Raw genomic sequence first — 15,807 nt, 5'->3', positions numbered from 1 at the left:
TTTGAGTGTCCTTGCAAAGAAAGGTGGCTATATTGGTCACTGATTTGTTTTTGTTTTGCTTTTGAATGTCAGAAATGTATATTTGTGAATGTTGAGATGTTATATTGGTTTCACTGGTAAAAATAAATAATAAAAATGGGTATATACTTGTTTTTTGTTAAGTTGCCTAATAATTATGCACAGTAATAGTCACCTGCACACACAGATATCCCCCTAAAATAGCTAAAACAAAAAACAAACTAAAAACTACTTCCAAAAATATTCAGCTTTGATATTAATGAGTTTTTTGGGTTCATTGAGAACATGGTTGTTGTTCAATAATAAAATTAATCCTCAAAAATACAACTTGCCTAATAATTCTGCACTCCCTGTATATACAAGACATGCCCTAACCATGTTGATAAATTAGGGCAGGCCAGGGGCATAGTCAGTTTAAGTACCTGGGCTGTGTGTGGACATAATAAATAAGTCAGGGCCAGGCCAAAGAAAGGAAGACTGGAAGAGGCAAAGAGTGGCGCTAGAGCGGCATGGATGCTGGCAGTGGCACCCGCGCTCCGTCCTGCCTGCTGTAGATAACAGTTCTCTCCGACGACGCAGGCAGCGATGGATGGCGTTGTGACGTCATCTCAAACAGCACACTGTGCGGACGACGTGCTGCCTGTCTGCCCCTGCCTTAAATGGAGCCTGGCCCTGTATCACTCTAAAAAGGAGGACTCCTGGCTGTGGGTCCTGGCCTTGCGCTGGACGGAGGACCAGGAGTCTAAAAACCGGACTGTCCAGCCTAAAACCGGATGTCTGGCCACCCTAGATTAGGGGTTTAGTTATGTTTTGGGCAGAGTTTTAGGCCACGCCTAGTGCTGATTTTTTTTTTTCGCTTCATAGTGTCCCTCTTCTTTTCAAAAGTTGTGTGGTGTGCATCATCACAGTATTCAACTGCTGCACTGTGTCGCTGTGATGCAGCTGGTTCAGGAGGGCAACTGCGGCTGCTGGCCTAATTAATGCTGAGAGCATCAGATCTTTATGTAGCCGGCCGACAGCCATTAGGAGGGCTCAGCAGCCCCATGAGCATCCCTGTAAGGTCTATGGCCAATCCGCCCCTGATTTCAAGTTCTATGTTGCACTTAGTTTAACTCGGGCCTGATTCTTCAGTACTATAACTCCACTACCCCGATCCCCAGGAAACAACAGCCCGAGGGAGTTCACTTGACACATTTGACACATAAGGCCCCTTTTACATGAGCGTGACGGATTGGGTCCGGATGACTTCAGGGTGCGTTCAGTGAAACTCGCACCATTTTGCAAGCAAGTTCAGTCAGTTTTGTCTGCGATTGCGTTCAGTTGTTCAGTTTTTTCAGCGCGGGTGCAATGCGTTTTGATGCGTTTTTCACGCGCGTGATAAAAAACGGAAGGTTTACAAACAACATCTCTTAGCAACCATCAGTGAAAAACGCATCGCACCTGCTCATGCTTGCGGACGCAATGCGTTTTTCATGCAGCCCCATTCACTTCTATGGGGCCAGGGCTGCGTGAAAAATGCAGAATATAGAACATGCTGCGATTTTCACGCAATGTAGAACTGATGCGTGAAAAACAACGCTCATGTACACAGACCCATTGAAATGAATGGGTCCGGATTCAGTGCGGGTGCTATGCGTTCACATCACGCATTGCACCCGCGCGGAAAACTCGCTCGTGTGAAAGGGACCTAAGGGTCACTACCACTCCTATCTTCTTCACCGGCTCCTCAGGGGATCGCTGCACATCCAGACCGCAATTGATCAGCTTATTTATGGAGCAGCTTAAATTCAAAGCCTGGTGATTCAGAACCCCCTGATGTATCTATATAAGAAGTACAGGACCTATAAGGAGGACTGTTTAAGGGCACTGTATACGGCATTTTATTTCAGACCTGCAAGACAAAGAATAGGGCATGCTGATATCCTATGACATATGCCCAGGGCCGGACTGGCCATAGGGCAGACCGGGCATTTGCCCGGTGGGCCGGGCCGCCTGGTGGGCCGGGCCGAACACAATCAGCCGGGCTGCCGGCTGAGTTTTTTTTTTTATTAATGTGGCAGGCAGCAGCCAGGCAGGAGTGGAGATGAGCGCTTCCCAGTGGCGTAACTATCAGGGAAGCAGCTGCTTCGGGGCCCGAGAGCAGTCGCTGTACTTCGTCACCCCGGGCCCCTGTCAGAGCAGCTGACTTCTCCTGCACCGAGCCCAGAGTCCGCACTTGCACTCTGTCACTGACCTGACAACAGTGACATTGCTCCGCCTCTCCAACTCCTCAGTTCTTATGATGGACAGTGGTGACCAGCAACAGGACGTCATAGCCCCGCCCCTTTTCTACACGCGAAGTGATTCCTGCAGCCTGAACCTTTCCTGCCCAGCAGCAAGCTGAACATCAGTTGGATTGTCACCAGTTAACTGCACCAGTGATGTGAGTGGTAGGGGAACTACTGCGGTTATATTCAGCTTTCCCAGACTGTGCACATGTGACCTGCAGTACAGTAGGAAAGCTGGGTGAATTATATCATGAAATGTCATCCAGCTTCCCTGCTATCCTGCATGGCACAAGTGCAGAGGCATTAGAGTATGGGGGAGAGGCACAGCAGGAAAGCTGGGTGTCTATATATGTGTATGGTATATGTGTGCGTCCATGTATGTGGAGAGTGTGTGCATGAGTGCGTCCATGTATGTGGAGAGTGCGTGTATGAGTGCGTCCATGTATGTGGAGAGTGTGTGTATGAGTGCATCTATGTATATGGTAAGCGCATGTACGAGTGCGTCCATGTATGTGGAGAGTGTGTGTATGAGTGCGTCCATGTATGTGGAGAGTGTGTGTATGAGTGCATCTATGTATATGGTGAGCGCATGTATGTGGAGAGTGCGTCCATGTATGTGGAGAGTGTGTGTATGACTGCGTCCTTGTATGTGGAGACTGCGTCCATGTATGTGGAGAGTGCGTGTATGACTGCGCCTTGTATGTGGAGGACTGCGTCATGTATGTGGAGAGTGCTGTGTATGACGTGGTCCATGTATGTGGAGAGTGTGTGTATGAGTGCGTCCATGTATGTGGAGGGTGCGTGTATGAGTGAGTCCATGTATGTGGAGAGTGTGTCCATGTATGTGGAGAGTGTGTGTATGACTACGTCCTTGTATGTGGAGAGTGCGTCCATGTATGTGGAGAGTGCGTGTATGACTGCATCCTTGTATGTGGAGAGTGCGTGTATGACTGCGTCCTTGTATGTGGAGAGTGCGTCCATGTATGTGGAGAGTGTGTGTATGACTGCGTCCTTGTATGTGGAGAGTGCGTCCATGTATGTGGAGAGTGTGTGTATGACTGCGTCCTTGTATGTGGAGACTGCGTCCATGTATGTGGAGAGTGCGTGTATGACTGCGTCCATGTATGTGGAGAGTGCGTGTATGACTGCGTCCATGTATGTGGAGAGTGTGTGTATGAGTGCGTCCATGTACGTGGAGAGTGCGTGTATGACTGCGTCCATGTATGTGGAGAGTGTGTGTATGAGTGCGTCCATGTATGTGGAGAGTGTGTGTATGAGTGCATCTATGTATATGGTGAGCGCATGTATGTGGATAGTGCGTCCATGTGTGTGGAGAGTGTGTGTATGAGTGCGTCCATGTATGTGGAGAGTGCGTGTATGAGTGCATCCATGTATGTGGAGAGTGCGTGTATGACTGCGTCCATGTATGTGGAGAGTGCATGTATGACTGCACTATGGGGGCATCTACTGGGGGCCCTATATACTGGCACGCATTATAGGGGGGCACTATGGAGAAGTGGGGGACAAGAGCACTATGAGGGCATTATAGAGGGGCATTTAATACTGGCACCCATTTTGATGCCACTATGGGGAAGGGAGGAAAGGAGCATTATGGGGGTATCTATGTGGGGCATTTTATAGTGCCACATTATGGAGGGCACTATGGAGACGGGGAAGGAGCACTATGGGGGCATCTTCTGGGGGGACTATATAGGAGTATTTTATACAGGCACAAATTATAAGGTCACTATGGGCACCTAAGCTCAACTGGGCACTAAGTGTTTTTTGTAGTGGCACACAGTGCAGGTCATTGGAACACATGAGGGCACTCTGGAGACATTGGCTCTACTGGGGGCACTAAGAGGAGGTGTTTCTTTTTTTACTGCCACACGACTGAGCATTTTTTGTACTGGTGCACATTATAAGGGGGGGGGGGGGTTCTACTGTCACACATTATAAAGATAATTATTACTATCGGGGCATTATGGTGGGCTTTATTACAACTGGGGGACTACGAGAGCATTATTACTTGTGGGACACATTACTGACTTTGGGAGCACCATTACTTTGGGGGCACCCTGGCACAGCATCAGCTTATTACAGTTCTTTTTGCAGTATAATTTTGGGGAGCACAGTTTCTCAGTATTGGGGGTGCATGATGGGATGTTAATTGGAGGATGATGGAAAAGTAGGAAACTAAGATGTCTGTCAAACTCTGCAGAGACGTGAGATGGCTGAAAGAAATTATCACAGTGGTCTGGTCTGAATGGAGAAGATGAAGAAAGAGAACATCTACATCAGAGGAGACGTCACTGGATATAAGAGGTATGGGGCGCTGTATGAGGCTACTTTCACATCTGCGATAGTGATCCTGGCGGCTGTTCCAGCTGAGATTCACTGGATCCGGCACTGCTGGATGCAGACGGAATGCCCGCCAGCCCCATTAACTATAATGGGGTACGGCAGAAATCAGGCCACAATCTGGGAAAAATGCTGAGAATCAGCGGGACATAAACCGCTGCATGCTGTGCTTTGTGTCCAGTCGATTCCTTGCATTTTCTGCCGAATTAGGTGGCCGGATCGTACTAAGACCCCTAATGTCACCTGGGGACCCCCAAAGAAGCTTGTGTGTTGGCTAAAGCCTTCCTATCTTACTGGTGGCTGGCCCTGCCTCTCAATTGTGCTTCCGGTTTTGGCTCTGCCCCTAGACTGCAAGGGGGTGGGGCCTGTTGTGGGTCATGTGATTGGACTGCTCAGTTAAAAATGCCCGGGCCTATTTTTTGTCCCAGTCCGGCCCTGCATATGCCATTGGTAGATAGAGAGGAATTACATATTAGATTGTCCACAATGTGAACTGGCAACACAATGTCTGGCATTTTGGGCTGAAGTAGACAGACAGACTTGTTCCATGTGTTACACGACAACGCCCGATGTGACTCATCTGCGCCCTGAGGCACGCAACTTTTCTCACTGCTCCAGTCCTACCAGAAAAACGCACAATAAAAATGTTCATATAACGTCTCAGTACGTGGTGCAAGCCTCTGGCCATAGTCTAACATTGCACCGAGCTGAGAAGCAATATGAGTACGTCATTATTATGAGATTTAATTGTGCACCTGAATGAAATGGGTTGACACGTGCCCCACCACACGTTTTTCAGGTAGTGCAAGCTGTGACAACAGTGCCCCATAACTCAGCCACATGACCCCTATAACTGCACTGCGCCATAATTATGCTATGGCCATTATAAAGCCAATGTCACCACACAATGTTAGAAGCAGAACACAAGCGCACTGCCCCCCAGTGGACAAAGCTGTAAAGGCGCAAGGTCTATGGATATTGTGTAGCTGATGTGTAAATAAAGCTTGAAAGAAGAAAAAAAAACGTGACGTACACTGCGCTCGACAAGGTTGTCAGAGGCGCCCATGCTTGTTAAGGGCAGCTGGGGAACTTCCTAAAGGACGAAACATGGTTTTCCTGAGCCTGTCACGGTGGGTCCGGAGCCGGGGTCCTGATCATTACTGGCGGGCTCAGGAGGTGCTGCAACATGCCAGGGTGAGTGAGGGGCAGACGGACGGGAGGGGGAGGTCATTGGTGTCTGCCCTGTGTGAACAGTGACATTCACAGCACGCTGCCCTCACTGCAGAAATGCCCCACCATTCACTGGTCATCACTGAAGCCCTGGATGGCACAGTGGTTGCCCATTGTGTGTGGGACACGTCTGCTGAAGTTGCACTACAAGTCCCAGCATGCATCAGGATCAAACACCTGCTGCTAATTGGATAAGTCACATGATTCTTCTAGAGCAAAAGGGGTTTTGGGGGGGTCTGTTCAACCCCTACGGATCCTCAAGGTGGAAAGAGACTAATGGTGCATGGATCAGATGGATGTGGAAATCTATGAGCAAAGCTTTTAAAATGAGTTGCCGTTTTGTGTATACAGCTCCCATGCAGACCCATGTGTGGTCATGACTTCTTTCCTTCTGCCTTGTATAGGGCTGAAACGATTACCCGATTGAATTGAGTAATTCGACACAAGGCATCTGTCAGCAGGTTTGTACCTATGAAACCGTCTGACCTGTTCCATGTGCACTTGGCAGCTGAAGACATCTGTGTTGGTCCCATGTTCTTATGTGCTGCATTGCTGAGAACAATGATGTTTTTATATATGCAAACGAGCCTCTAGGAGCAACGGGGGCGTTGCCATTACACCTAGAGGCTCAGCTCTCTCTGCGCTTTGACAGGGCCAGGCAGTGAAAACTTCATCATACCTGGTCCTGTCAATCAAAGTGCAGAGGAAAAGGGGGTTAGTCAACTCCCCCGTTGCTCCTAGAGGCTCATTTGCATATATAAAAACATCATGTTTCTCAGCAATGCGGACACATATGAACATGGGACCAACACAGATGCCTTCAGCTGCCAAGTGCACATGGAACAGGTCAGACAATGTCATAGGTGCCAGTCCCAGCGGTTTTATACCTATCTCCAGAACAAGACACCCGAATTGAGCGGAGAGCACCCACATGTGTGGCTGCCCTCTATTCATTTCTATGGGACTGCAGAAAATAGCTGAGCTCTTGCCGAGCTATCTCCGACGTTCCCATAGAAGTGAATGGAGCAATGGCTGCACTTGCGTGGTGTGCTCTCCATTCATTTCTATGAGACTGCTGAAATTACCCTAACACCCTATCCCAACATGGGTGGTGTGCTCTCCCTAACTTTTGGGGGCCTTTTCTAGTGACAGGTGCAGTTCCCACCTCTGAGACCAGCACCTATCTGTGTTATATCCTAGTAATATACAATATCAAAGTCCCAGATGACACAATCCTTTAAATGCTTCAAAGCCATAAATAAAATTCTTTCAAAGGTGGACGTGTCCCTTTTAAGGGCTAAATTTTTTATTTTCTTTGCCTGCTGATAGTTGTCCGCAGATCTGAGCCCTTATTTTCTGTACATTCTATGCAGGACATATTGGAGCACATTTACGTTAGTTGGTATTTTTATTAGATTGTACAGGATGATAACGGAGGTTTTGCATTTCAGTTGAATTTATTTTTTTCTTTGCTGAAATAATCAACCCTTGTGGGTTCTGAGATACTTTTGAATATCCTGCCTGAACCAGGACTCTATAGGACATTTCATGTATTTCTTCTGTTATTACACAGCATTTCCGTGGAAGAAAGAATCGTTGCTTCAGCCTGGCCATACGAGCTGTTCGCCGAGCCTTTGTGTATTCAACGAAAGCCAGGAAAGCCAAGAAGCACATAATGAGAAAGGTAATGAAGAACTTCTCTACGACCACCCAATCCGATGTATGGCCCTCCCCCGCTCGGTCTGAGACATCCCAATAAATACATTGTTCCCCCACAAGCATTATGGACCTCTGCTATTTCTCTTAAAGGGATTTCAATTCCAGTGACCGCTGCATGTGGAAAATGTCTGCTGCCTGTAAGAGGCTCTTAAAGAGAATGAGGCCCCTTTTACACGAGTGTGACGGATTGACTCGGAATGCGTTCAGTGAATCTCGCACCATTTTGCAAGCAAGTTCAGTCAGTTTTGTCTGCAATTGCGTTCAGTTTTTTTTTCCGCGCAGGTGCAGTTAGTTTTGATGCGTTTTTCACGTGTATGAAAAAAAACAAAAAACGGAAGGTTTACAAACAACATCTCTTAGCAACCAACAGTGAAAAACGAATCGCATCTGGATTACAATGCATTTTTCACTGAAGTCCCATTCACTTCTATGGGGCCAGGGCGATGTGAAAAATGCAGAATATAGAACATGCTGCAATTCTCACGTAACGCAGAACTGATGCGTGGAAAAAAACGCTCATGTACACAGACCCATTGAAATGAATTAGTCAGGATTCAGTGCGTTCACTTCATGCATTGCACCCGCGCGGAAAACTCGCTTATGTAAAAGGGCCTGAGATGCTAATGCAGTGCAATCTACCGGCAGCATGTTGTAGAGCAGGAGCTGCTGAGCAGATTGATGTATAGCTTTGTAGGGAAAGGTTCATTATGGTTTGTCATTTCTTCATGTCAATCTCTGCTCTTTCTATCTAGTCCAGTGGACAATCCTACTAAGGCCTCATTCACACATACGTGGACCACGGTCCGTGAAAACCCGTCCTGCTGAGTGCACGGCGTCATTGGTTGCTATGACGCCGTGCGATTCGTGCCGCCGCTGTACAGTAATACACTCCTTCATGATCATACGAGTATTACTGTACAGCGGCGGCACGAAGCGCACGGCGTCATAGCAACCAATGACGCCGTGCACTCAGCAGGACGGGTTTTCACAGACCATGGCCCTCATATGTGAGAATGAGGCCTAAGGCAAGTTTCACATCTCCGGCAGCAATTCCAGCAGGCTGTTCAGACAGAGAACAGCCTGCCAGTATTCTCCAGATCCGGTGCTACCAGATGCAAACGGAATGCCCGCCAGCCCCTTTAGGTACAATGGGGTCCGGTGGAGATCTGGTCGCAGTCCGGCAACAACGCTGAGAATCAGCCAGACACAAACTGTTGCGATTTGTGTCTAGCCGATTCCCAGCATTCTCTGCCGGATCAGGCGGCTGGAGATATGCAACTGGCAGTCATTGATGGGACCACTCACTGGACTCCTAAGCATACAAAAGCAGCCCTTTAGGCTGGTTTCACACGGGCGTGACGGATTTGATCCGGATGCGTTCAGTGAAAATGCTGCGATTTTGGCACTAAAACAAGTCAGTTTTGTCTGCGATTGCGTTTAGTTGTTCAGTTTTTTTCTGCGAGGGTGCAATGCATTTTGATGCGTTTTTCACGCGCGTGATAAAAAACTGAAGGTTTACAAACAACGTCTCTTAGCAACCATCAGTTAAAAACGCATCGCACCCGCACTTGCTTGCGGATGCAATGCGTTTTTCACGCAGTCCCATTCATTTCTATGGGGCCTGTCCTGCGTTACAAACGCAGAATATAGAACATGCTGCGATTTCAAAGCATTGCAGAAGTGATGCGTGAAAAAAAACGCTCATGTACACAGCCCCATTGAAATGAATGGTGCCGGATTCAGTGCGGGTGCTATGCGTTCATGTCACGCATGGCACCCGCGCGGAAATCACGCTAGTGTGAAAGGGACCTTAAAGTGTATCTATCACCAGGAAATCCCTGTTAAACCATCCACAAGGCCTTGTAGGGCAGAATGTAATGATATCTTTGACTTGGTGAAATGTTGCGTCATTCTGGAGAATAAGTAAATGGGCAGTTATGTGAACTGAGGAAGGGCTCAGGATGCTCTGTGCACCCTTGCTCCTCCTGCCTTCTTGACTGACAGGGCCAGGCGAGGTGGCTATGCAGGAATCTGGCCCTGTCAGTAAAGGAGAGGCTGGCAAAGGAAGCAGGAGGAGCAAATATGCATAAAGTGGCTTGGGCCCTCCCTCTGTGCACTTAACAGCTCATAATTCATTCATTCATTCATTCATTCATTCATTCATTCATTCATTCATCTGAGCTTGAGGTCAGGAGATCAGAGATAAGAGCTACACATGAGCTGTCAGATGATGGGATTCAAAGAAAATAGAATGTGACAGCTTGCAAACAGTGATTTTTAACCCTTGTATTTCAGAAACGGCTGAACATTTATAAAAAATAGTTTTAGCCTAAAATAAGTACAATGCCTTTAAAGTCTATTGTGAAACATGACATTCGCAGGAAACACAGCCTCCTAATAATCTGGTGTATCTTGACAGGCCTGTGAACCAGAACTTAAAATCTATGCCCATCTAGGAGCTGATGTACATCTCAGGCGTTACTTGCTGCGCAGGCCCTGACCACTTTTAACAAAACAGTCGAGTGCCTCATAAATGGGCAGAAAATGACACGTTTATGTGGCAAATAGAGCGTGCACACAATTTGACAACTTTTTTTGGCTTGATAAAACTCCCCCACATTCTTATCCTCAAATTATGTGTCTTCGCTTCCTTTCAGCTATGGGTAACCCGTATCGCAGGAGCCCTCCAGGAGCATGGCATGAAGTACCCACACTTTATTGCCAATCTTGCAAAGGTAAGTTTCTCTTCCTTTCAAACATATTGCTTGTATAGTTTGAAGAGAGCCGTATTAATCTGTTTCTTGTCTTGTTTCAGTGTCAGGTGGCTGTAAACAGGAAGATCATTTCTGATCTGGCCATCTTCGAACCCAAGACGTTCAAATCACTGGCAGCTCTGTCAAAGAGGAGAAGAGAAGAAGGTTTGTTGGCGGCACTTGGAGATGGGAAGGAACCTGACGGAATATTTTCTCGGGTGGTGCATTATCACTAGTTCCAAAAACGGACTGAACTGTAATGCGAGTCGGGCCCCTCTTTATGTGTGTAACTTAAATTTGCTCAATTTCCTGATTGGTATTTATTGTCTTATATACCATAGAAGAACAGCCACCTCGATGGCCAAGGATCTGAAGAGATGAGCGTAACGTACAATAGGTTACTGTTAACATTTCTAATGAGACCTGGCAGTGAGCGATATAATGTTTTGTTTTTTTTGCGCGCGTCACATAACTTTTCTATGACCAATAAAACAATTCAATGATTTTTGATGAAACGAGCTGTGCTATTTACAGGGGAACAGGGTAATCCAAGCATTTCTGGTAACGGCCTATGATTGTCGCAAATTTTTATCTTGACATCGCATTGCACCCAGTGAGGCTCCCAGTATAAATTCCAAATGAATCTATGTGTACCTGTTCTTTTTAACAAACGTTTGATATGTCTTAACAGATCAATGTTTTTGGTTGGTGGGGTTCTGGAACTGAGACCCCCACTGATCGCTAAAACAAGGAGAAAGAAGTGCTGTCTCTCTCAGCTGCACAAAATGAGCTTAAGGCTACATGCACACGACCGTGGTGTGTTTTTCAGTCTGCAAAACACGGATGGCGTCCATGCACGTTCTGCAACTTGAGGAAAGGCACAGACAGCCTTTAATATAACTGCCTATTCTTATCCGCAAAGTGCGGACAAGAATAGGACATGTTTTTTTTTTTTTGTTTTTTGCGGGGACACGGAACAGAGCAACGGATGCGGACAGCACACGGATTGCTGTCCGCATCTTTTGCGGCCCCATTGAAAGCGAATAGGTCCGTATCCGAGCCGCCAAAACTGCGGCTTGGATGCGGACCAAAACAACGGCCGTGTGCATGAAGCCTTATAGAAAGTCTACAAGCCTGTGTCAAAGCCATCTCGTGCTGCGAGGAGAGAAAGCGTTCTGTGTGAACATTTCTTTCTCCTCGTTTTGCTGATTGGCGGGTGTTCTCAACACTCAGACCACCATTGATTTAAAGCTATCGATAGGTCACTATGACGTATCAAGTTTTTTTATTTTAAATACAGGTCCTTTTTTTTTTTTTTGAGTGTGCAAGGAAAGCCATGCAAACATGGGGAGAACATACAAAGTCAATGCAAATGTTGCCCTTGGTCAGATTCGAGCCCAGGACCTTAGTGTTACAAGACATCATGTTGTCCTCATAGGGTTTATTTTATTTTATTTTTTACAGTGCACTGTGTAGGCGTTTTCAAGACTGTACAATAAGGTGAATAGAAATAAAATAAGAAAACTGAGAAGATCTGAATGGGCGTGCTGCAGGTTTTCAAATCCACAGCATGCCTTTTATGTTGCAGATTTCAAAATTCATTGAAAAATATGCACATAACTTACCCTTGTAATAACAAAAAAAACTTCTCAAGGTTCCTTTTATGGTCCACCTCTGAAGTTGTCACTTGACTACCTGGGTGACATTATCATCAATGACCCGTTATCAACTATCCAATTTAAAGAGCATCACATTATGGGGGTATAAACCGTCCACCATCTTTTTTTATTTATTTTCTCACTGTAGTTGGAGTCCTGTATTTTATTGTATTGACATTACTGGTTCAGTGGTTATGGAAGTATTATGTACTGTATATGCACATACTATAACTTATTCTTTTTTTTAAGCATATATTTTAATTTTTTCATTGTAATTTTCCAAATAAATCCTAAAAGGAAAAAGTCCAATTGTAAAAACATCATGGCATAAAATAGTTTCTACAGGGAGTGTGAGTAAACAATGCAAAAAGTATATAATCTAAAGCTGCTTGCATAATCCAGCTGGTGTTCGTTTTCACATCGTAAAGCGGTTGTAAAGGAAAGGTGACTTGCTTCCCGTCGCCGACTTCCCGCTCCTTCTGGTCTGCGATGCCCCGCTGGGTTCCCTTGATGTCAACCTTAAGTTTGATATCACCAAAGCCAATCACTGGCTGCAACGGAGAATGGATCCCCTTACGTCATGTGACCATTTGTCATGAGTGAGCCTGCCACTGCATCGGCCAGTGATTGGCTATGGCCATGTCAAACTGGATGTTAACATCGAGGGAGCCCATCGGAGTATGGCCTCTTTCACACTACCGTTTTTTTTTTCCGTTTTGCGGTCCGTTTTTTGCGTTCCGTTTACGGTCCGTATATGGAACCATTCATTTCAATGGTTCCGCAAAAAAAACGGAATGTGTTCCGTATGCATTCCGTTTCCGTATTTCCGTTTTTCCGTTCCGTTGAAAGATAGAACATGTCCTATATTTGGCCGCAAATCACGGTCCGTGGCTCCATTCAAGTCAATGGGTCCGCAAAAAAAACGGAACACATACGGAAATGCATCCGTATGTCTTCCGTATCCGTTCCGTTTTTTGCGGAACCATCTATTGAAAATGTTATGCCCAGCCCAATTTTTTCTATGTAATTACTGTATACTGTATATGCCATACGGAAAAACGGAACGGAACAACGGAACGAAAACGGAACCACAACGGAAGCAAAAAACGGAACAACGGATCCGTGAAAAACGGACCGCAAAACACTGAAATGGACATACTGTAGTGTGAAAGAGGCCTATCGCAGACCTGGAGGAGAAGGAGCGGGGAGCCAGCGAAGGGAAGTAGGTTGTCATCTTTCCTTTACAGGTCAAGATGAATGGGTGGTGGGGGTTGCCAAACTCCACTATTCTTGCACAACCCCTTGGATACTGGAGGTTTTTGCGTTTTTACTTTTTCTTCCCCGTCTTGACGAAGTTATAACTTTTTTTTATTTTTCCGTTCACATAGCTGTATGAGGGGTGTTTTTTTGCAGGACAAGTTGTACGTTCTAATGCCACCATTTAATATGGCTTACAATGTAGTGAGAAGCAGTAAAAAAATCCAAATGGGGTGGAATTGGAAAAAAATATAATTCAGCCTGTTATACGGGTTTTGTCCCTAAACCGTTCCCTGTGCAACAAAACTGACCTGTGCCCTTCATTCATTGGTCAGTATGATTACAACCATTAATATTTTTTTTTATTATTTAATACTTAAATAAAATAAAAACTTAGAAAAAAAATTATGCTGACCTCTAACTTTTTTATAGTTATGTCTACTAAGCTGTGTGAGGGCTCATTTTCTGTGGGACGACCTGTGGTTTTTATTGATTTGGAATGTGCCTGGCATCAAAACTATGAATTAACACATGTGGAATTATATACATAACAAAAAAGTGTGAAATAACTGAAAATATGTCATATTCTAGGTTCTTCAAAGTAGCCACCTTTTGCTTTGATTACTGCTTTGCACACTCTTGGCATTCTCTTGATGAGCTTCAAGAGGTAGTCCACAACGGCACAGGATTCCCACCTGAAAAAGTGTTCAGTATGTAGATAGTTCTACATATGTTTTTGCTTTATACTCTTTTGATGAAATAGGAGTAGTTACCTTTTTTTCTTTTTGAGCACATTATGAAGTTTTGAAGTGCTTCTATTTTGAGTGAGTTTATCTCTGTTGTTTATGTTTATACCTCATTAAATTACTCCTTGTTTTCATGCCTATTCTGAGTCCTAGGTTATTAACTGGAGAGGTAAGAGGGAGGGGACCCTTTATTGGCTGATCTCGCTAATTGTTTCCTGTCCCTGAGAAGGCGGGCCAACCTCCAGGTAAGTGCTGTTGTGGAGGCTAAAGGAAAATCCAATTACCGGTAAGAGTTATGTATTTTATTTTTTACGGTGTTTATCTGAGGGGTTAGATCATGTGATATGTTTATCGAGCCGATCGATACGGACACGGCGATACCCAATATGTATACTTTTTTTTTATTTATGTAAGTTTTACACAATAATATAATTTTTGAAACAAAAACAAAATCATGTTTTAGTGTCTCCATATTCTAAGAGCCATAGTTTTTTCAGTTTTTGGGCGATTATCTTAAGTAGGGTCTCATTTTTTGCAGGATGAGATGACTGTTTGATTGGCACAATTTTGGGGTGCATATGACTTTTTGATCGCTTGCTATTACACTTTTTGTGATGTAAGGTGACAAAAAAATGTTTTTTTAGCACAGTTTTATTTTTTACAGTGTTTATCTGAGGGGTTAGATCATGTGATATGTTTATAGAGCCGGTCGATACGGACGCGGCGATACCCAATATGTATACTTTTTATTTATTTATGTAAGTTTTACACAATAATATCTTTTTTGAAACAAAAATAAAATCATGTTTTAGTGTCTCCATATTCTGAGAGCCATAGTTTTTTCAGTTTTTGGGCGATTATCTTAGGTAGGGTCTCATTTTTTGCAGGATGAGATGACTGTTTGATTGGAACTATTTTGGGGTGCATATGACTTTTTGATTGCTTGTTATTACACTTTTTGTGAAGTAAGGTGACAAAAAAATGGTTTATTTAGTAAACAGTTTTTATTTTTTATTTTTTACGGTGTTCATCTGATGGGTTAGGTCATGTGATATTTTTATAGAGCCGGTCGATACAAACGTGGCGATACCAAATATGTATACTTTTATTTTTTTTAATTTATGTAAGTTTTACACAATAACAGCTTTTTTTAAAACTAAAAAAATGATGTTTTAGTGTCTCCATATTCTGAGCCATAGTTTTTTTTTATTTTTGAGGCGATTGTCTCAGGTAGGGGCTCATTTTTTGTGGGATGAGGTGACGGTTAGATTGGTACTATTTTGGTGGGCAAACACCTTTTTGATCGCTTGCTGTTGTACTTTTTGTGATGTAAGGTGACAAAAAAATTGTTTATTTAGCATAGTTTTTTATTTTTTACGGTGTTTATCTGAGGGGTTAGATCATGTGATATGTTTATAGAGCCGGTAGATATGGACGCGGTGATACCTAATATGTATACTTTTTTTTCCCCCCTATTTTTTACCAATTTTTTTAAGCTTTATTTGGGGAAAATTACGTTTTTGTTTATTTTTACTTGAAACTTTTAATTTTGGGGGGGGGAATTTGGGGGGGAAAATTTTTTTTTTTCAACTTTTTTTTCACTTTCGTTTTTGTCCCATTTTGACACTTGAACTTTTGGGGGTCTGATCCTTTACAATGCATTCCAATACTTCTGTATTGGAATGCATTGGCTGTATGAGTAATAGGCCTCATGCACACAACCGTTGTGTGCATCCGTGGCCGTTGTGCCGTTTTCCGTTTTTTTTCGCGGACCCATTGACTTTCAATGGGTCCGTGG

At 44.5% G+C, this 15,807-nt stretch overlaps 1 protein-coding gene across 1 annotated transcript; it reads left to right on the top strand.

The window, feature by feature from the left end:
• Positions 1-5,686: 5,686 nt before the first annotated feature.
• On the top strand, positions 5,687-10,863 carry MRPL20 (mitochondrial ribosomal protein L20). The gene is made up of 4 exons (XM_044278274.1): positions 5,687-5,840; positions 7,450-7,560; positions 10,253-10,330; positions 10,411-10,863. Exons 1-4 carry the CDS (start codon positions 5,754-5,756, stop codon positions 10,582-10,584), a joined length of 450 nt encoding a protein of 149 aa, XP_044134209.1. The 5' UTR covers positions 5,687-5,753; the 3' UTR covers positions 10,585-10,863.
• Positions 10,864-15,807: the final 4,944 nt, after the last annotated feature.

This window comes from Bufo gargarizans, chromosome 2 (genome assembly GCF_014858855.1).
Source record: "Bufo gargarizans isolate SCDJY-AF-19 chromosome 2, ASM1485885v1, whole genome shotgun sequence".
NCBI lineage: Eukaryota > Metazoa > Chordata > Amphibia > Anura > Bufonidae > Bufo > Bufo gargarizans.
Note: the sequence above shows the minus strand (reverse complement) of the source record. Positions and strands in the feature narration are given on the sequence as shown.

Coding starts and splice junctions, on each gene's coding strand:
- MRPL20 (XM_044278274.1), top strand. CDS start 5,754: ATGGTTTTCCTGAGCCTGTCACGGTGGGTCCGGAGCCGGGGTCCTGAT. Junction 7,561..10,252: donor AGAAGCACATAATGAGAAAG/GTAATGAAGAAC, acceptor GCTTCCTTTCAG/CTATGGGTAACCCGTATCGC. Junction 10,331..10,410: donor TTATTGCCAATCTTGCAAAG/GTAAGTTTCTCT, acceptor GTCTTGTTTCAG/TGTCAGGTGGCTGTAAACAG.